Raw genomic sequence first — 21,705 nt, forward strand, 5'->3', positions numbered from 1 at the left:
CTAGAATGAAAATCCAAACACATTTCATCAGTTCAAAAACAGTGAAAAGTGAAAGGTCTTAACAGGATAACATGGTAATTTTGGAATCTTATCCTGCTATGAGATGGTATTAAATAATCCAAGATTGTGGTATAAAATTATCCCGGGATTAACTAATCCCTACAATTAAGTATGAGATAAATTTAATCCCAATTTCTACACCACCTTATCCCACATACCAAACGATCCCATGGTTTTGCTCACGGAAGCTCTTCATTAAATTGTCCACATTACGAAGTAATAATAGTCTAACTACTGTGGCAATTGAGATAGTATGGAACGTTTTCAAATATTTCATCAGTTTGTGTTTCATCAAATTATTATAGTCCAAATAACGTCTTGAAAATCTCTGAAAATTAAGATACTAGTAAAATCATTAAAAGATGGTGCATTAAGTTGCATAACTTAATCGTTAATCTTGTGCTCTTAAACAATATTAGTCAAGTTCTTAAGTAGAATCATTAACGGAAAAAAATGAAGTTAATAAGATACTACATTGAACCTTTAGTACAGAGTGTTAAATTTGGAGATCCTGTAACTTTTAGCATTGTGGCAATGAAAACTTCTACCGTATTTCTTTACATCATGCCCATGCCTCTCAGAGGATATACAGAGTGCAAAGAACCTTATAATCCAAGTTTGATCTGAATGCATTCAGATCCCAGCAAACACCATTATTTTTTTAGGACTGCACTTCTATTTTCCATCATTATTTCCAGAATATTTCATTCAAAATTTGAATGATTAATAGATATAGTTCTAAATACAGAAGCACAAAACTTCACCATGTCCGAAATTCAGAGCAACACCATAGCAACATCAGTTAGAACTGGCTAGGTCAATGTAAAACCAATTTGCTCTGCTATGTAAATGCCTATCACCAAATCTTCCCCACTAAAACTGAGAATACCAATAACAAAGAAGATTTACAACGTAAATGAAACAGGAAAGAAAGTAAATACATAAATTAGTTTGGTCAGAAGAGGTAAATTTTACTTCTGGAGATATTATTCGCCTTCCCTACGGTGTGGTTGTTGGAAGACAATCCAAACATCCAAACCCTTGCATTTGCAATAGCCTCATATATATAAATCTACAGGCTCCCGACATTGTCATGAGCTCTTTCTCTTGAGAAATTCAGTCTCATGTACCCTCAAAACCAAAATTCCTTCCTTCAGCAAATGCAAGCTTTCTATTTTTTCTAAAAGCACCAAACACCAAAATTCAATAATAATTACCACCTTAACGACGTGCAAACAGCAAAGTGGTCCTCGTGTGAATTTTCCTAATTATTCCAACCACTTGAATCCCAGATCTACAAGGAAGCAATAAATCATGACAGCAGCCGGCAGCCAGTTGATGCTAAACCTTTGTATATGAATTGCTCAAGCATGCCTTCCTCTGTATATGAATAAAAAAACAGAAAACATGTGATAGTTGTGGTTTCTCTATTTGCCTTTAGAAAACACTTATTCATATCATCTAAAAATAAAAGAATATCATGGCACCTATACCTCAAAACTACATTATATTATGTTGTAACGACCGTGGAAGAATCCAACTTTTCTTAATTTTACAACCAGCACCAATAGTGAAAACAAGGGACAATGAAAATCAAAGAGTTCTCCAGTTTACTAGGTTTTACGTTTTGGTAAAGGGACGCAGGGAAAGAAGGAACATGCTCTAATACAAGGCAAGGATTACCTAATAACAGTAATCAACTAGCCAATAATCATAAGATTGAGGGAGAGAGAGAATTGGTTAGCAGATCCTTTGAAAGTCCAAGGCAGGGTTTTTGATTATTTTCAATTTGAAGGGAAGCAGGAAGAATATAGCAATGTCCATTTGCAAGGAAAAGATAAGTTCTCAATAGTTTAGTCAATGCAGCAAGCTATCAAAGCAAAAGCAGACAAGCGTGAGCTAGCAAACAGGAGATCAAGTAAAATGTAAGTAGGACATATGATTGCATCTTTGAGATATATAGAACAGTGCTCCTGACTAAGATTTTTGGTTTGTTTTATCACGAACTCAGAGCTGGAGGTGAAACTGTCAGATTGTTTGGATATGCAACCAGGAAAGCAATTACAACTCTTACATCATGCTAATGTAATAGCGCTAAAGATTGTTATTTGTCACCACATAGCATGGGTATTTGGTCTGCATCAAAACCCCAAACTAACTCCTTCTCATCTATCCCTTAACAACTAATCAACTCTAAATCACAACCAACCCACCAAAATAGCTCCATCCGAAAGAAAAAAGATGGAAGAAATTGAACTGCCCAAAAAAAAGTGGGGGAAGAGAGGGGGGGGGGGGGAGGAAACAAAATAGGTAAAGAAAAAATGATGAATATACCTGATAAAGATAATCCTATCACCTGCTCGTCAACACACGGTAGTTGAGGACAAGATCTTCAGGTTTCTTCCATATATAGGCACGGACAGTTGCTAAGCTCATATCAGGAGATAAAACCTGGTAAAAGAACAAAAGGGAGTTCTTAACCAGAAACCAGAGTGAAGCAGAGCCTACATATTACCAATTGACCAATTATCTACCACATCCTCCAACATATACAAAGATTGTTTGGCAGTCCTAATGCTAAAATATGACTTTCAGAACTTCCATAAAGTACAAAAAGATGAAATGGAAAAACAAAACAGTGCTTGAAATTAATTCTTAACCAGTTAAGCATACCACACACTAGAAGACAGAAACCTGAACTTGCCTGGTTATTGCACAAGATTTCTATAGATGGCTTAAGCTTTTGCCAAGGCTTCAACCCAGTCCGAAATAAGCCATCTCCTCCAAGAGCTGGGTGTGTAACCTGTCCTCCAGTTCCATCTGAATTTATATTATCCATGGGTTTGTCAAGAACCATCTTTTCAACGACATAGTTGATGACCTGAAAAACAAATCAGTGCAACTTTATCATATTCATCCTCTACATAATGTAGATTATTTTGCAATAGATTTGTAAGAGAACCACGAAAAGAAAAATTTGCAAGTGTAGCATGCAGAACATAACAAGTGACGTGAGCAGCCAACACTGAACAAACCAGAAGATTCAAGGAAAAAGCTTACTTTGTGAATTCTTAATATGCGAGGTGCACTCAGCTTTCCTTGGGTAAGGATCTGGACAGTAGAGCCCTCACATGGATGCAAGTAGAAGCTACATCTGCAACCCCATTGAGAAAAGGGGAAAAACTGGTCAGTGGAAAAAGTAATTTTGCACGTCAAGAAGGAAAGATCATAACGTGTTTTTCTTGTATTGCTGTAGCTCAGAGGGTTAGTGGAGATGTAACTGCCCTCCAGAAAGACTTCCTTTTAGTTGTAAAAAAAATGCTACTATATAATATCAATATGCAAGCCAAGGACTGTGAACAACTTAGAAAACAGTTATATTGAAATATTACTTGGTATTTTCCCTGGGAGGCAAGCGATTGTTCATCACGCAATCCATTACCCACCATGGCATGTCCTTCTCATCCTCCATTCCATCTAAATCAGTAATCTTTTTCCTCCATGGACCACTTTGAGAGCCCTCTGTAATAATTGATGGAGGGGATGCTGCAGAAAATTCGAAGGGGGGATATACTGCAGAATCATTGTCAGCATTACCGTCTACTTCAACTCTTGATGCAGTCGAATTCCTTGTAGATACATCCTTTCCAGGTGGGGCTTCCCCATTGGCTGAAGCTTGAGATCCAAATCTCTGCTTTCGTTTGGTTAACCAATGAGCCAACAGCCCTTTAAGAGTTTCTCGAGCTAAATTAACCTAAGTATTAAAAAATCCAAACACAAAAGTTAGTTCATCTCTTGCATAAATATATAGTAATACTTACTATTTCAAAAGGAAAATGGCAGCTAAATAAGATCTGAAATATCTAAAAGTTCAGATGAAGCGTTATCAGTAAACACCTTGTCATCTTCAGGCTTCCCCGGAATGTTGAGGTCAACAGAGTACATCTCAGCAGAAAAGCATTGTGGAGTATCCAGATGTACAGCCAGGCTTCCAAGCCTAGTGTCCACGGTGAACCATGCAGGGATGCTCACCTGAAGAGGCAAACAATATCAGAAGGAAATTTGCATATGAAAGTTGGAGAATTCTACAAAGATATTTACCATCTCAAAAAGTTCTTCTTTCTTCTTCTCAAATGAAACCTACATTTGAAAAAGAAAAGAAAACACGGTGAAAGGAAGTTAAGACTTAAGACACAACAAAAAAAAACTTAGAGGCAGAAGGTGACAATTATCATAACTCAAAGGAAATTAAGTAAAAGCATTCTCAACACATGCCATTATCACTTAGCACATCACTTGAAACATTACATTCTAACCTCTCCATAGTTGTGAATCACAGCACCTCTAGTGATCTCCCACAACTTCACTGTACCAGCAGCATCCTTTAAAAGCACAATCCAGAATCAGGTTACATGATTATATTCTTTCAAAGATAGTTTAACCCATTAAAAAAATAAGTCAGAAGCCACAAGGGAAAAAGGCAAGACAAATTTACCTTAGTCAGGACATGTCTTCTGTTGTTCAAAATCTCGTGTTGCACTATTCCTGGAGTTCCAGGAATGCTAAGAGATGGTTCTTTATAGACAGGCACCTACATTATTGGCCAACTGTCAGTTTTTCAAGATTTAAATATGTGAAGAAATAAAGAAAGAAAAGAATATTTGGGAATAAATTGCTTGTTTATTCCCTCAAACACTATGGAATTTAAAGCAAACAAGGATCAACTACAATTGCTACGTCGCATAAGAAAAAGAAAAAGAAAAAGAAAAAAAGATTTTGACTTAGAAATACAAATGATCCATAGAGAGCTCACAAAAAATAATAAATCCTAATACTCTCCTCTTTAATAAGTTCCCGAATAGAGTCTTGCATATAGCAACTTATGTTAGCATGCCAATAGACAATAGGCATTTGAATTTGATGAAACTTTCTTGGTTAAGCCCAGGAGAACACAGAGCAAACAGAACATAAAAAGGCGAAATATTTCTTCTGTACACCTTGTAAACTCCATGTGAAATAAGAAAACCCAACAAAAACTCAAAATCCAAATATATTCTTCATGTGCTCAGTCGTTAAACATAAGCCAGTTTGCGATTCTCATAAGCATGTTCATCTTTAAAATGCATCCTTTCTCAACAGGAATCTAGAACTAGCAGTTATTTTGGAACCCGGCAGATGCAATTACAAGTATGTTTAACCATAACATTAGAAAAGGATATAAAGGGGCTGAAACTCACAGGCGTAGATCCTTCTAGAGAAGCCCTCGCCCTGGAAAAGGACAAGTTTCCAGCCAAGAATGAGCCCCCTCTTTGAAAAACTTTCTGGGGATTACGCACTTCTGCAGGCCACCTATGTACAGATGAATCAGTTGTGGCCACCCAAATGCCGTCATCATGCAATGCTAACTGCGAAATAGGGTGTTCCTTCGTGCAGAGCAATACACTCTCCCTTGTTGCCAAATCTGTCAAGTACAACTGCAAGTGCAAATAAAATTTAGCAAAGAGAACAATGGCTCTGAAAGCAATTCGGGTAGAGAGAGCTAGAGATAGAGAGAGAGAGATACATATATACATAAGAGAGAGAGAGAGAGAGAGAGAGAGAGAGAGAACCATTTTTCTTGCTAGAGCCATATTGGATAAGTATCAAGTTCACTTACAGAGAGGTCTCTTCCACCGCTATAAACATGACTAAATGTCGGAGTGCTAGCAAGTGACCATACAGAATCCATATGCACAGCATAAGAATGCACACATCTCTGCTGACCTAGATCCCACAGTCTGAAGAGTTGAAGGCAAAGTGAAGTTTCTAATCAGATGAAAATCAGAGTAGTGTGAACACAAAATATGATTTGGAAAATATGTATGACCTCCTTTCACAAAACAATGCAGATAGCATAGCCAAGCTGTTTGCTACACTAACATAAACTTGCCAGAATTTAAGGATTCAATCCCAAACCACCTACCACGCAAAGGAAGCTGTTGTCTATGAAAACTAGGTAATGGAACAATCAATACTTACCTAATCATGGAATCAGATGACCCAGATATGCAGAACCTACAAAAATGGAGTAAAATCATTATTCAAAAGAATTCAATGGGTCGCACTCTGAAGGCACTACGGATGCCTCGACCAGTGTAAGAACTTAACCCAAGAGCAAAACTTCTAGATATGGATAAAAAATGTACTTCTCTAAAGCTACGTGGAACATGGACCAATAATATAAGTTCATGTTGGGAGACAGAACAATGCCGCCTAAGAGATCACAAGTTTATTTATACATTTATTTTATGTATTTGATAATAACTTATATAGTAGTATATTGTTTTACGATTAAGATTTTGTGAGTCTTAACATATTATTATGCCTAGACAATTAAATTAGCTTTTCCCGCTTCTTTTTTTGCAGCTAGAAGCAATGGTATTTAGATGAACAAAGAATATTGCAACTTGAGCTAAAAGCAGTCAAAATGCCTTCACATGCCTTCACAGCATCGCTTATCCAACATACCTGCCAGTAGAATCGATCAGTAGTGCCCTAATATTATCTGTATGACCTTTTAGCTTCATGGTCTTGGAACCAGTTCTTGGGTCCCAAACACGCACAACCTAGAAGAAAATCAGAACACAGTCATACACACAGCTGCTTTGGTAGTAAGCTAACTGCACATTCCAAAAGATTAAAAACTAACCTAACAACCAGAAATATACCTTCTCAGTTCCACCAGAAACAAGAAGGGATCCGCTCTCATTCATTGCCAATGCATATACTGACTCCTTATGGCCTTTTGCAGCCACAGGAATATATGCTTGAGACTGGGTGTGCAAGGAAATGTTATTGCTCGAACTAATAGGACGGATGCTTGTCATGGGCAATGAACTTCCTGAACTATTGACACCATTTGAACAGTCTTCTTCTGTTGCATCACCTGATTTAGATGTCGGAGCAAGTGCAGCTTCAAGATCCCATATGAAAACCTCACCACCAAGACCAGCAGATGCAATAACATTACTCTGTTATTATGGTAACAACAAATCAGAAATTACAGGAAAATACTCACATTAAACCCAAAATATTCGGCCATAACTTTGATTCATCAAACAATTAATCAATACTAAAAGGTTTCGTAGAAAAATTGTACATTTTTTTCTGCTGAAGCTAGGCTGGTGACGTAATCAGAGTGCTGACGGAGTGTCTTAATACAAGAGCCCTCTGATAAGCCATCCCACACCTAATGATCCACATAAATTTTGCAGAGCAAAAGAAATTTCGAAATTAGTTTTATATAGAAACTGTAAAAGTTGTACACAAATATATATAATAAAAAGTTCAAAAGAGAAATAAAACCTTGACTGTGGTGTCTGAGGAGCATGACACTAATCTGTTACTACCTGTAAGAACTGCATCATTTACCTGCACAATTAATGAGCCCCAAGAACAACTCAACGTCTGTGATATTCATAATAAACAAGATATAACAGGATATAGTTGCATCACCAAGTATTAAATTAAGCATCTCAAGGACAAGTCAACAACACATCCTGGTATGTGCACCAGGTTGCGAGATTCACTCGTCTAATCTGCTGAATTCCACGCCAAAATGGAGCACTGCAGAAGCTGGAACTAATACTTGGTGATCCTCATCTGAGGAACACATATTCTTCTCGAGTATATATATCGAAAACTAGATGAAATTAAACTTCAGCAGGAGCCCAGGGAAATAATACTAGCAAGCCAGACAGGCCAGTACCCAGTCGACATGTGACTCAAATGTAGCAGAGCAAGTGGCACCATCTTCAGCCAACGCCCATCTCTTTAACGTGCCATCTCTACTCCCAGTAAATAGGTAGTCACATCCGTCAGCTGCTGATGACTTCAATACAGCCAAACAATTTACACCTGCACAATGCTGTAAACAGAAAAATGTCATGAACCAACGGTATAAATCATTTAGCAGAGATGAAAAACAAAGTAACTGAACAGAATTTGTTGAACTGCAAAAAATGAAAGGTATACATGCAAAACTGATGCATTTAATGGATATATACTAATATAGTGTACCTGCAAAAAATAGTGAAAGAAAGATGAACAATCTTCAAGATAACCACCTTGTAATAGAACTTAAATTAATTTAAGTCAAACTACATCAAGGAGTTCATTTCTTTTTTGGTTGCCAGGACAGGAGGTGAGATGGATCCTTCACATCAATGCATTTTATAACAACCAACAAAAGATAGACAGAGAAGACGGAGACAGCATAACCTTTCAAAGATATAGATGTAAAAAGGGAAAATATTAATCACTTAAGTCACAGGAATGAATCTGAGTTAGCATAGAAACTTTTCAGCTTAATACAGAAGAAAGTGTCAGCTAATGCTACATTGCTTTGAATTGTAGATGGGAGTGATCTTGCAATCTGCTACCTAACGTAAAACGTTTTACACTACTGACTATACATAGGCTTCTTCAGAGCAGGCGTCAATGTATTTTAGAAAGCTTGATTGGAAAATTACTATTTCTAACTTAGTACGTATTTAATATTAAAGACTTGAAATAATAAAATTGACAAGAAAATACTGTTGGAATCACATATTCTCTTGAGTTGTGTTTGATCTATAGACAAAAGCACAATTAAATTGTAAGAGAACGTATGTCCTGCACTAGAAAGCTAGAAAAGATGCGATGTTATACAGAGAATTCATGCTACAACGTACTTATGGCTAAAAGGGGGTAGAAGAGGACAGTGGCCTTGGAAGATGATTTATAAATTAAAGCACAGGCTAAAGTAGCTTGCATCGGATGGATAACAAGTTAAGAGCCCTGTTGTGTTGTCAAAGGCGTGCTTAAGCCCTGAAGCGAGGCTCAAAACATGTTGAACGATTCATCTCGCTTAGAGGGCGCTTCATTGTTTTCATCAAGGCTCTAAGGTATATTTTTCCTTGCTAACAAGCGTAATCTTGAAGAGGCAACATTAAGCAATTGATATTCATTTTATCGTAAATTTCTTCAATTTCTTTCTCCATATATTTGGTATTCATGCTTATAGATATTAGTTTTTGACTACACATACATATTTGTAGTTTTTCTCCATTTGCGCTTGATGCTATGAACTCATCAGAAAAGAAAAAGAAAAGGATAACAATTTTGGTAGCTAATATTGATATTTTAAATCACTACTTTATATTTTTAACATCGCCAAAACACATGGTAACTTTGATACAGAATGGTATTTTATCGGTAACAGCTCTCCATTTTTATTTTATTTTTTTGGGATGTGTAACGCGAATAAATAAGTGACATTGTATAATTTACGAATCCATGCCAAGGCATTCGTACAAGATATTTAACAAGTCAAAGTATAACTGGTACACTGAGCATCCACTTAAAATTTGGTTATCAACATAGGCAGAGCTGGACTGATAAGCCTTCTCAGCTTTTTTTGTCTTTAATAGTAGAAGCAATGTACAAACAACCACACCCTTCAGCCCTTGAGAGAGAGAGAGAGAGAGAGAGAGAGAGATTCCATCCCTAGCTAGCATACTTCTTCGCCATTCAATTTATATCTTAACTTCTTTTTCTGAGAAGGAATTTATATCGTAATTTTAATAACCGAGATATACTCTTCTACAGCCCTTTCTCACCCACGCTTCTAGACAACCATCCACCATTCACTCCAGCCGAGTATATCAGTATAGTAAAAGAGGCACCATCTCATCTGATCTCTACACCAACTAAAATGCAGCCCAATCCCATATGCTACACCTCATATTGTTTTATCCTTTCCCATTTTAGCATATGTTTATCGGTACCTTTGGCTGTATGTTAAAATTAAGGAGATGAAATATAAAAAAATGAGCAACTCCTAGCAGCAAAAGCATATATGGCGTGAACACTTTATGTGGCTGGTTGATCTCTGCTCAGTTGAACTTTCAAATCAAGGACATCCGTTTTTTTAGCAAATTACAGCTTATGGCTGCTTCAAATAAACTACCACCTGAAAAGCGGCTGACTTTCTCTATGATCTTTGGACCCCGCACATGGACAAGTCATACAAATCTTAGGCACCCAAAAGAGAGGTAACAAAGAACGTTCAATGGTATCAGGGAGTAAGGGCGCCTTAGTAGTTGAATAGATGGAGTAACAACCTTGGGAACAAGCTTCAAATCACAGGCGAGGCAATGCCAGGTGAATTCTTCACATCAATCTAAGCCTTAGTGAAAGTTACCAAGTCATTGTGCTAGTGGGAAGTAGCAAGAATAGGTGGATTAATCAAAATGCACGCGAACGAACTTGTACATCCCCATTATCAGTAAAAGTAAGGGAATAACGGCCTTTTTGGGAGTGTGGAACACTTTGAGAATGTTTTATTAGAACTGACGCTTGGAAAATAAAAAAGTTAACTACCTTCCATCTCAAATTTGTCTAGGTACGCATATGAATTCTCCTTATTCATTTCATTCTATGCACATCAATTTCATTCCAATACTAGATAATTTCTCTTTTCTGTCCAATCACATGGTGCTGCTTGAACCAAAAACGAAGCAATCACAATTTCCACTCTGCTTAGTTCAGCTCCCGGCTATCCAGAATAGATAAATAAAACACAATGCGCATAAGAGAAGGACGAAAGTGAGAGAACAAGGGGCGGAGGACACTAAGGGAAACAATCAACATTAGTGGAAAAGTTAGTCACCGTAGTTTACACAGAAAAAAGGACAGCTTTCAAACAATCACTAACCTTAGTGTCATCTGCATCATTCAAAACATATGTCAACCTCTTCTCCTTTCTAGGCCGAACCGAATTGGATGTGTTGCCTGCACTTGCTACACGGTGCATTGCAGAAATCCCTAACCAAAAAAATGTGCACACATTAATATTCTGTTTATGGGGGACAAAATCTCCAATCACTCTAAACCCCAAAAAGGAAATCTTTAGTTTAGACCATACAAATATCTAAAATATTCGTCAAGAACCAACCTACAACTTACAACAACTCTATTCTAAGCAGATTATAATCTCAACCTCAAAATTTCTCCAATTTCTTTCAACTCCAAAAAGGATAATCTTTTATCAATTGACATAAACACCCAAAAAAATTCACCGCGAACCCAATTCAAGAAATATCACGATCAATAACGAAAGCAATTGTTTACTCAATTATAAATAGAACAAAATCGGATCAAACAACAAGAACCTTTCCCATTTATAGACAAGTCAAACACGTAAAAATCAGATATTTATCTAAATTCAGATACCCAAAAAAAAAAAAAAAGAACAACGGTGTGGTCACTATTCGGATTTGGTAAAAAAATAAAGAAGTGAAGTATTAGAGATAAAAAACCAACCTACTTCATTAAAATCTGCACAAAGACTGAAGCTTTGGGTGTGAAAAATAAACCCCTTTTTTACGTTTTTTGATACAATTGGTTGCTCCGATTTCTATTTAGGGCACTTTTTTTTCTCTTCGCTGTTGAGAGTGGACGAAGATTATAGGGAAATATCGGTGTGGGTATAGTCTGTGTGAGTTCGAGAGAGAGAGAGAGAGGTGTGTTTGTTTAATGCTTTCAATGCTTGGGGTTTGAGATGAACTGATCTTCCTTTGGAGCTTCCTTTTTCTTTCTTTTTTTCTTTTCTTCTTTTCTAATTACAGAACTCTTCTTGATGTTTTGTGTTTTCTTTTCTTCTTTTTTTTCTTATTATTTTGGGGGGTCAGTTGACCAATTATTATTTTTAGACCATTGGAGTATAACATATTCTTTCAACTTTACATTTCACGCTCGTATATGGGACACCACAAATAGTGTACCTTAAAAGGCTAGTATTTCATTTCAAAAAGGGAATTATATAAAAGAAGTTTTTTCCTTTTTTAAGTATATTTAAATTATTTCAAAAAGGGAATTATAGTAGACGGTTGAATAATGAAGGGGACACAAGTATTGTACTGGGTGAGTTGGAGCACTCTGAGGGTCGGCAAGATTTTGGGTATTGTAGGCATATTAAGGTGGAGGAGGTGGAAGGGCTATGCGCAAGATGAGCAGGGGCAGAGCGACGGGGCCAGACGAAATCCCAGTGGAATTAGAAGAGCGTGGGTCGAGCAGGTTTGGAGTGACTCACTAGGTTGTTTGATATCATTTTTAAGATGAAAAGGATGTCGAAAGAATGGAGGTGGAGTACGATGGTTCAGTTGTACAAGAACAAGGGTAATATCCAGAATTGCAAGAATTATAGAGTTATAAAGCTGTTGAGCCACACTATGAAGATTTGACAGAGGGTGGTGGAAGTCGGGATGAGAAGGAGCGTGTCTATTTCTGAGAACCAGTTCGAATTCATGCCGAGGCGCTCAACTACGGAACCTATTCATCTGGTGAGGATATTAGTGGAGTAGTATAGGAAAAGGAAAAAGGACTAGCATATGGTGTTTATCGACCTTGAAAAAGCGTATGATAAAGTGTCGAGGAAAGTTTTGTGGAGGTGTTTGGAGGTTAGAGGCATTGCGGTAGCGTACACTAGGGTGGTTAAGGATATGTACGATGGTGCTAAGACTTGAGTGAGGATTGTGGGAGGGGGCTCAAAGCACTTTCCAGTTGTGATAGGGCTGCACAAGGATCGGCTTTTAGTCTGTTTTTATTTGCCTTGACGATGGACGTGCTGACACGACACATACAAGAGGAAGTGCCATGGTGCATGCTATTTGCCGATGATATAGTATTGATCAACGAGACGTGAAGCGGGGTTAATGAAAGGTTGGAGGTTTGGAGACAGACCTTTGAGTCTTAAGGTTTCAAGTTGAGCAGGACTAAAATAGAATACTTAGAGAACAAATTCATTGACGGGGCTCACAAGACACATGTGGATGTGAAACTTGATACTCTAAGTTATTCCCAAGAAATATAGTTTCAAGTATCTCAGGTCTATTATCCAGGGTAATCGGGAGATTGATGAGGATGTTGCACATCGTATTGGAGCGAGATTGATGAAATGGAGGCTTGCATCCAGCGTCTTATATAATAGGAATCCGCTGCCAAGACTTAAAGGTAAATTTTACAAAGTGGTGGCCCGGCTAACTATGCTATATGGGATGGAGTATTGACCAATCAAGACCTCATATGTGCAGAAAATAAAAGTGACAGAAATAAGGATGTTGAGATGGACGAATGGGTATACCAGGAGAGATAAGATTAGGAATGAAGCTATTCGGAACAAAGTGGGAGTGACCTCCATGGAGGACAAGATGCGGGAGTCGAGGCTGAGATGGTTCGGGTACGTAAAAAGGAGAAACATTGATGCTCCTGTCAGGAAATGCGAGAGGTTGACAGTGGCGGATTTGAGAAGAGGTCGAGGTAGGCCAAGGAAGTACTGGGAGAGGTGATTAGGCAGGATATGACGCGGCTTGAGCTTGCTGAAGATATGACCCATGATAGGAAGGTGTGGAGGTCGAAGTAAGGGTAGAAGGTTAGTAGGTGGTTGTAAGTTTCTACTTTTCTTACCAGTTACTTTAGTAGCACTTATGTTCCTACATATTCTTAAGTAGATCGTTATTACGTTATGTTATCTAGTTCACATTTGCTATCGTATTTCCTGTTGTTAGAATTTAGTACTACATATTCTCACCCTCCCCCCCTTTTCCCATTTTCTCTCTCATCTTCTGCTTCCCCTTTTTTCTCTCTCTTTTTCTTCTTCTTCTTCTCACTCTTTCTAAGCCGAGGGTTTATTGAAAAAACAACATTTCTACCTCCACTAGGTAACTTAGACCCTACTTGTAGGAATATACTGGGTTTGTTGTTGTTGTAGTATATGTAAATTAGTTTAGGAATCTTTACACAAATAACCTGTCGTATTAAGTATTAATCTTTTTAGTCGATATATGTAGATTATATATATCCGCTGGTTATTTTTAGTTTAAGCGATTAGGTAGATGACTATTTAGGTTAATTCTTCATTATTTTAAGAATTTGCATGTATTGAGGAAGCTGAAACTAGGGGTGGCAATCTGAGCACATGCCCATTTAATTCACCCAGCTTGCTCAAGGTTGAGTTAGTCATTGACCCGGCTATTTATTGAGTTTAGCCCATCTTAACCTAGCTCATCTCAGTTCATCTAAAATTGGAGTGATTTTTTAGCCTAAATTGATCAATGAGTAATTTTTTTGTTTGATAAGTTGTATATGACTATAACAAAAGGAAAAAAGTACTTGATAATTAAACAATAATAAGAAAACAACACATATCAATCAATGCTTGATAAGAGTTAGTGCTGGTTGGGATATGACTCAAATTTTAGCCCATCTTGATCTAGCCTATCCCGCTCAATAGCTTTTGGGCGGACAATGACCCGTCCATTTATTAATTCAACTCATTTTAACCTACTCAAAATCAATCCGACCTGTCCATTTAACACCCCGAGCTGAAACCATTTTAGTGAAATCTTTATTTTGACTTGGAAACCATTTTATCTTACATATATAAAAAGTAAGGATAAAAAAAAACTTAAATATGTATTTACTTTAAGTTTTTACGATTATTACTTTTGTCATAATTTAGAATAAAGGATTGTAATAGTATTTAATGGGTTCACCCACTAAACCAATATGTTCAAACGCTAATATTCACACGCACTTACATATACTAGTTTTAGCATACGCGCGTTGCACGTGTCCCTCGTGTTAATAAAATATAAAATTTTATAAATAAAATAAATAATATTCAAAAATATGTTTATGTTATTATATAAAATTAAGAGTAGTTCTTCTTTAAGAGTTTGATCTAGTCTAATAGTTCTTCCTTCAGTAGTTTCTCTTGCTTGCTTTATTGTACAAAAAAAATTATAGGAGTAGCGTTTGATTGAAAGGTAAAAAAATCATTCAACTTTACTTGAGGACTTGGGTACGTACATTGCATGTATATTTCATGTTACTTATTAAAAAATTTATGTAAGATAGTTTACCAACAATTAATTTTTGTTTATCTTTACTCATTTTACGGTACTGCTAAAGTTGTAACCTTATTCTATTAATAACTTAATAATCATATAGGCATCCGAACTCGATTATTATTATCAATTTTTATATTATTTTTTTTTGCTCAATTATTATCTTATTTTACCTAAAATTTCTTTCTAAAGTACTTTTACTCGCGACCAATTACATATATATGTTCTTTTTATATCCATATTTCTGTGTACAAAATATATATTGATCAACTTATTCTACCATTTAAAATAATGTCACATTTAAAAAAGATTATCATTTGATTATTTCTTAATATTTAGACAATAAAAATGGACAAAACTTGTAAGTATATTTCAAATTCTACGTCCTTATTGTTAAAAGAAAATAGAATGTCACAATTGCTTTTAAAGTCTAAATTCATGCCACCTTAATATGAATTATCATTAATGTTTTCATTTTTTTTAAATCAAAACTATGACTTAAATGCACTATTTCTTACGTGCCTTTTTAAATATTAGGCATAAAATTGATGGATCAGTTATTTACTTTAATTTTATTTAAAACATACGTTATTTTTTTTCACATAATATATATCCATGAAAGCAACATGTAAGAATTATAATTATGTGACATATATAATTCAAATAAGGAAAATATTTAAGTTAGGTAAAGTTTTAATTGACTTTAAAGTCCTAAATTTTAGGATTTCCTGCCTAGTTCAATGGAAAATAATTTAATAACAAATATTTTAGTCAATTTCAAGAACTAAATATTAGGAGAATAATTAAATGATTATTTTGTCTAGTGTGAACTCCAATTTTAAAGGGTAAAAAAGGCGAACGACATTTCGTTAAGGGCCTTCGTGCTTTTAATATAGTATAGATAGACGTAAATTCGTAACTCATTACCAACGTATTCAACAAATAATGATATCAGTTATATAAGGGACATTATCATGTTTAGCTCACGTCATAAACTATTTATATTCGATAATCAAAAAAGTGTATAAAATTGTATAATTTTTATATATAACATATAGAATGTAGACAAAAAAATATTATATTTTTTCGACTATTATTTTAAGAGCGGCTATACAGTGTTATTTTTCTGTTATATAATCACAAAGAACCTCTAAAATGCCTAATATAACTGTTAATGTCGAATACTTAAACAAAATATAGACAACACCTCCACGTAACTCGGACTTTCTAGAGCAGCTAACTTAATGGCTAATCTCAAGCCTTTAGTTAGTTTGTCGCTCCTATATCTAAAATGCATGACACGTAAGATGCGAGCCCACTAACTCATTGAACGATGATATAATCTATAGTTGTAATGAGACAAGCAAGATAGAAATCATGCTATGCGATTGCTCTTTTTTATATATACATAACTGGAATAAAATGAGAGCATAGTTTAACATTGTGTACGGTTAAAATAGGGTTGCCCGAGAGATTAGGGAATCACGTCGAGGGTCCGCCTCGTAATGGATCAGGACAGGGCACGAAGATAAGGTATCAGGCTCGAGAATCGAGGTGCTCGCCGAGGTCGAGGCCAATGGTGATCGAGACCAAATATGACTTTGAACGAAGCACAATAACGGAAAGGCAAGATATCTGTAACCGGTCAAAGATCACGGCGAAAATCCCGAAACAGATCAAATCAAAGGCAGTTATTTATGCCAAACATGGAATTTACTTCCATAATTAGAATTGTACGATATATAGGATTCCTCGACTATATAAAGAGGGTTCTGATCATTTTGTAATCACCTTACATTCACACAAATCAAAGCAATATAATATTCTCTCTTTAATTTACTTTCTCTTGTTTATCAGCTCGTTGCATTTTAATTGTTCTTGCATAACTAGCTCGAGGGTGCCCAAGCTCGAAGGCTCTGTCCAAACGTGGGTTTGCTTTATATTATTGTCAATTTGCATCACTTATATTTATGTTTATCAATTGGTATTAGGTAAAATCACATATTCTTAAAATCACGTTATAAGTTTAATTATTATCCAATTTTTAGGGTAAACAGTTTGGTGCCCACCGTAGGGCTAAGGATAATAGTGGTTGTCTAGTATTAATCCTCATAACACACATTGCTTTTACACTTGTTCTCGTAAGTTTCTTTGATTTCAGGAATCAACATGTCAAACTCTCAAGCAGTGCCCACTCACACAGACACCGACCTTGGTCTTCATGGCGAGAACGAGCACATAGTTGCCCCGGGAAACGAAGTACCTCCAATCAACCTCAACGGGCCACAGGCCGTAGATCCAGTCGATGTCAATTCTCGTGTTGCGATTCATGGAAATTTTGGCGATGACCCTGAAAATAGCGTCCGTAGAGATGCTCGGGCAGCCGATCAGAACGCACAAAGTGGTGAAGAAGACGAGATTAGCCTTCGAATGATATTTGAAATGTTGCAGACTTAGCAAGTTGCGATAGCACATCTTCAAAATCAGAATCAAGCACCAAGCAGAATCGAACTCCATGCATCACGGGAAGTTATTCACAGGGTCGAGCTTATACCGGAAAAATCGAACGATAACAAATCGGGAACTGACCCCTTCATCATGAAGATGCTCGAGGAGCTCACTAAACGGATTGAATCAGGAGAAAATAAAATTGAGGCTAACGATAAAAAGGTAGAAACATACAACTCACAGGTTGATCAAATATCGAGGGCACCCCAGATTTTAAGGGAGAAGCGCACAGTTAGCCTGTCACGACCCAAACCGAAGGGTCGTGACGGGCAGCGGTGCCTTACTCAATCGAGTACCAATGTAACATATCTTTCTTATTATATTATCATTGATAACTAGACCAACATGGCCACAATTAGTAATATATAACTATAAGTGGGAAAGCAATGTATCAATGAACCATCTTTCTTAAAACATGAATACATATGGGCCGTCAAGGCCTCTAGCTTAATGTACAAAATGAACCTCTGTCAACAAAGCCTCTAAGAGTATTTGACATCAAATGGGGCAGGGTACCTATCCATAAGTCTGTAGAAAAATTCTGATACGATAACTCATAGACTCAGCTGCACTCCGAATGAGGTGGAGTCTTACCGATCCTTCGCTGAATGCTAACCTCGTCTACTTTGGGGGCTCGTTAAACTGATTGTCTATACCTGCTGGCATGAATGCAACGTCCCCAACAAAAGGACGTCAGTACGAGTAATGTACCGAGTATGTAAGGCACATAAATAAGTATATAAAAGACATGGAAGTAACATGAAATAAATGACTCAACCTGTAAGTCTGGATAACTCTATAAATTATGAAATACTTATAGTGTCATGCATATGCATATGAATGTCATGTCGTGCATAGGTACATGTGTTCATAACATTATCAAGCCTCTGATCCCATCATATCATCTTGGCCACTGTGGCAAAATTATCAACGTATACCAGCTGATCAGGTGGTGGTGCGTATATAACGCCGTAACCTTTTCCCATATATATATATATATATATATATATATATATATATATATACGTGTATATAACGTCATTTGGTCATGGTTCAATGTACATATATAAATAAATGCAATGCATGAGAAGTACGTCAATAAAATCTATTGGAACGTCATAAGACCATTTTACCTCTGATTAATATCATGAAACAAACTTTATCAACTTGCGTATTTTCTGAGATCGATGAACAAACGATAGAATACTAAGACATATGGGGAATCAAGAACATAGGACCTCTAGTATTCTATGAATAAAGTCATTTATGGAAGTTGTGCATTTGCTCGTTTCGTTTGTATCGTATGAATCATGCCAAAAAGAAAGAAGGGATAGCCTTAACATACCTAAGCTGATTCTCTTGACAATCCCTCTAACACACGTCTTTTACGAAAAACATGTAGCGATAGATCAAAGTAGGGAAAAATTCGTATGATATTCTTGAGAAAGATTGTACCATGTTCTCTTAAAATTGCAAGGTTCCAACTTGATATCTCATTCGTTGAGACTACTAGTTGTATTTTTCCTTTTCTTTTTCCTTCCTTTTTGATCCAAGAATTGGACTCCATTTAAAAAAGTAGCCCTTCACATTTGAAGACGTTAGAAAACCAAATAAAGTAGAAGACCAAAGTCTCTTAAGAGTTTGCTGAAATCTTTATTCATTATCTTGTAGAGACACCAAGTGAATTAGAGAAGTCTTAAGTTTTTAGGTGTGGGCCCCACTTATATATGACTTGGCCAAGAAATATCATCTCATACTGTTGAACTTTTATCCATCCATTGTTGATTCACCTCATTATTGATCTACAATCTACTACTGATAACTTGAAACTTCTTACGTAATATATTGCCACTAGGGCTTACGTCTTATCGGTGGATATCTGAAGTGACTTGCCTAATCAGCTTTTCTTGTTTTCATGGGCTTAATCCTAAGGACTTATCCATTTTCGTTACCTTCTTACCCGCCTTTCCTTATCCTAACGCATGCCTTTTTAAGACCTTGTCGCTCTACCATACTTTAGCGTCGACCTACATATATCCATTTATACTACTCGCAACCTTCATTCATCTTGCTTGTACCATAGATTTTCTTGTGTTATTCTGGAACATCAAGCGAGGCATCATACTATCTCTAACTCTTCTTTACTCTCTTAACTAGACCTTTTAGTACCTAGAAACTATAGGCTGGAAGATATGCCACTGACGACGCTGCTATCATTCTTGGATACTGATTCCCAGCGGTTCTAGCCTTCTATGCGAAGTATGGACTATTCACAACCTTCCGCATTTGAGTATCTCGTAAGTTGTTCACCTTACTTACCTTAAAATCTTGCATTACATCTTCAATCTCTTTCATAACCTTCCTTCCACATAGGTAGAATTCACATCCACGACTTGAAGCTCTATCATAATACTTGCATCTCTGGTGCATACACAATCCGGTTGGAGATTCATACCGACTTCTTATGGGGCTGGTATTCTTTTAACTGGCTTTATCGTAGAGCCGTTACAGAATATGACGGTTGTACTATCTCTCTTGTACCTCTGATATTTAAGAGCGATCCTTTAAGAGTGATCCTATAATGTTCTTGTGAGCACCTAAATTTTGACCATTCTTGAATTTCTTACCACTTTCTAGTATTTATATAGTTTTAAGTTTAATCTTTATATTTTAACTTTTGTTTCAAATTTTTATAGGTTATACTTAAGAAAATTGTAAATAATATAAAAGAGCCACATTTTTTTAGAATAAATTTTTTCTTCATTTAAAAAAAAAAAGAAAAGAAGAAGAAGAAAAGTTTCCAAAAATATATGTTTTTAATCCAGAGATTTGAAGTGATTAATATTTTACCTTGCTTTTTTTTTTAATTTATTTATTTAATAGAAATAGATTCTATTTATTATACTTTAAAAGAAAATCAAAAAAGAATAAGAAAAATTTAGAGCCAATGGAAAATCACACACTTGCAAGAAGGATTTTAGCAATTTTACTATAAGAATTTTGCATAGTAACAAGAATAAGATTTGTTTTCAATTTCAATTGATTCCTCACGTGATTAACCCTTTCTTGCCCCCTAATTCACACACCTTAGACCATCTAATACACACACATCATATAACACCTTACCCATATAGCACGTAGAGGAGGAGACCTAGAAACCTTCCTTTTCCAAGTTTTTCTAGCGGCCGCAACTTCTCTTTTGGAGAGCTTAGTTTCTTTTTCCTCCATCCTAAAAAGATACAGCAACGACCAATCTTTCTTCCACCATAAAATTAGCCATTAGAGTCCAAAAAATTGTCAAAAAATATCACCCCAAATACCATCTTCTTCCCTCTATTTCCAGCCATGTAAAACTCCAAAAACTTAGCCACTTTCAGCTCAAATTTCTCACTATAATCCAACAAAAATACAGCTGAAAATTTTCAAAAACGCAACTGAACCAACTTCGAAAAACCCCATTAAAAACACTTTAAAACAGTCTCCTTTTTCCATAAAACAGTAGCACTCTTATGCCGGGTTTAGTGTCGAGGTCGTATGTGTAGTTTCGAGATGGGATCGGCAAGGCCGATCGAGTTTTCTATTCGAGCTCCGGTGGAAGTCCTTTGTTTCTTTCAAGTTTTAGATGTCGCTCTCATTCAAACAATACATTTGTCGTACAACTTTACGCAAAGATTTTATTGTTTAATCGAAATCTTTGGCTTTGGCTATGTTTTGAGGTTCTCTTCTTACTTTGTCTCTGATTTTTTCATTATTAGCCTATATTGCTTTATTGGATTTTTGTTTAGTTATTTTGAGTTGATTTTTATTGATTCTACATAGTCTTCTGTTGATCTTAATTTCAAACGGACGTTTAAGTGTACGTGTGCGAAGTCCAGGCTTTAATTATTATGTATTGTCCTTCGTCTTATTTTATTGTTATTCCGTATCTTTGAAATTTTGATAGCTTACGTAAAGAAAAAAAGGTGAGATATTAAATGGTTTTGAGTGAATAAGTTTGTTAATGGAAGTTGAGATCTATTTTATTTCAATTTGATTTTTATCTTTCAGATGTAATTGAATCTCACTAATTTGCTTGTTTGTTAACAGATGATATATATTTATTCATAAGCTAGCCCCTCTTCAATAATTATAAACATGACAACATGCTTATAACATTATTAATTAATCAAATCATCGTGATTGTGCATATGTTCGCGTAACATAATTATGA

The 21,705-nt window shown here is 36.0% G+C and overlaps 1 protein-coding gene across 2 annotated transcripts; it reads right to left on the reverse strand.

The window, feature by feature from the left end:
* Nucleotides 1-716: 716 nt before the first annotated feature.
* On the reverse strand, nucleotides 717-11,714 carry LOC107831097 (uncharacterized). Of its 2 annotated transcripts, none has more exons than XM_075217701.1 (19): nucleotides 11,404-11,714; nucleotides 10,796-10,905; nucleotides 7,808-7,966; nucleotides 7,405-7,470; nucleotides 7,199-7,288; nucleotides 6,768-7,070; nucleotides 6,568-6,665; nucleotides 6,079-6,114; nucleotides 5,717-5,837; nucleotides 5,298-5,534; nucleotides 4,556-4,651; nucleotides 4,377-4,442; nucleotides 4,162-4,200; nucleotides 3,958-4,092; nucleotides 3,453-3,814; nucleotides 3,121-3,214; nucleotides 2,765-2,941; nucleotides 2,395-2,511; nucleotides 717-1,440 (listed from the first exon to the last, which is right to left on the reverse strand). In XM_075217701.1, exons 2-18 carry the CDS (start codon nucleotides 10,892-10,894, stop codon nucleotides 2,413-2,415), a joined length of 2,277 nt encoding a protein of 758 aa, XP_075073802.1. In that variant the 5' UTR covers nucleotides 10,895-10,905; nucleotides 11,404-11,714; the 3' UTR covers nucleotides 717-1,440; nucleotides 2,395-2,412. The 2 variants fall into 2 exon arrangements, with proteins under 2 accessions (XP_075073802.1, XP_075073803.1); XM_075217702.1 differs by having other exon boundaries at nucleotides 11,408-11,706.
* Between the last annotated feature and the right edge of the window lie 9,991 nt (nucleotides 11,715-21,705).

This window comes from Nicotiana tabacum, chromosome 7 (assembly GCF_000715075.1).
Source record: "Nicotiana tabacum cultivar K326 chromosome 7, ASM71507v2, whole genome shotgun sequence".
Classification (NCBI taxonomy): Eukaryota; Viridiplantae; Streptophyta; class Magnoliopsida; order Solanales; family Solanaceae; genus Nicotiana; species Nicotiana tabacum.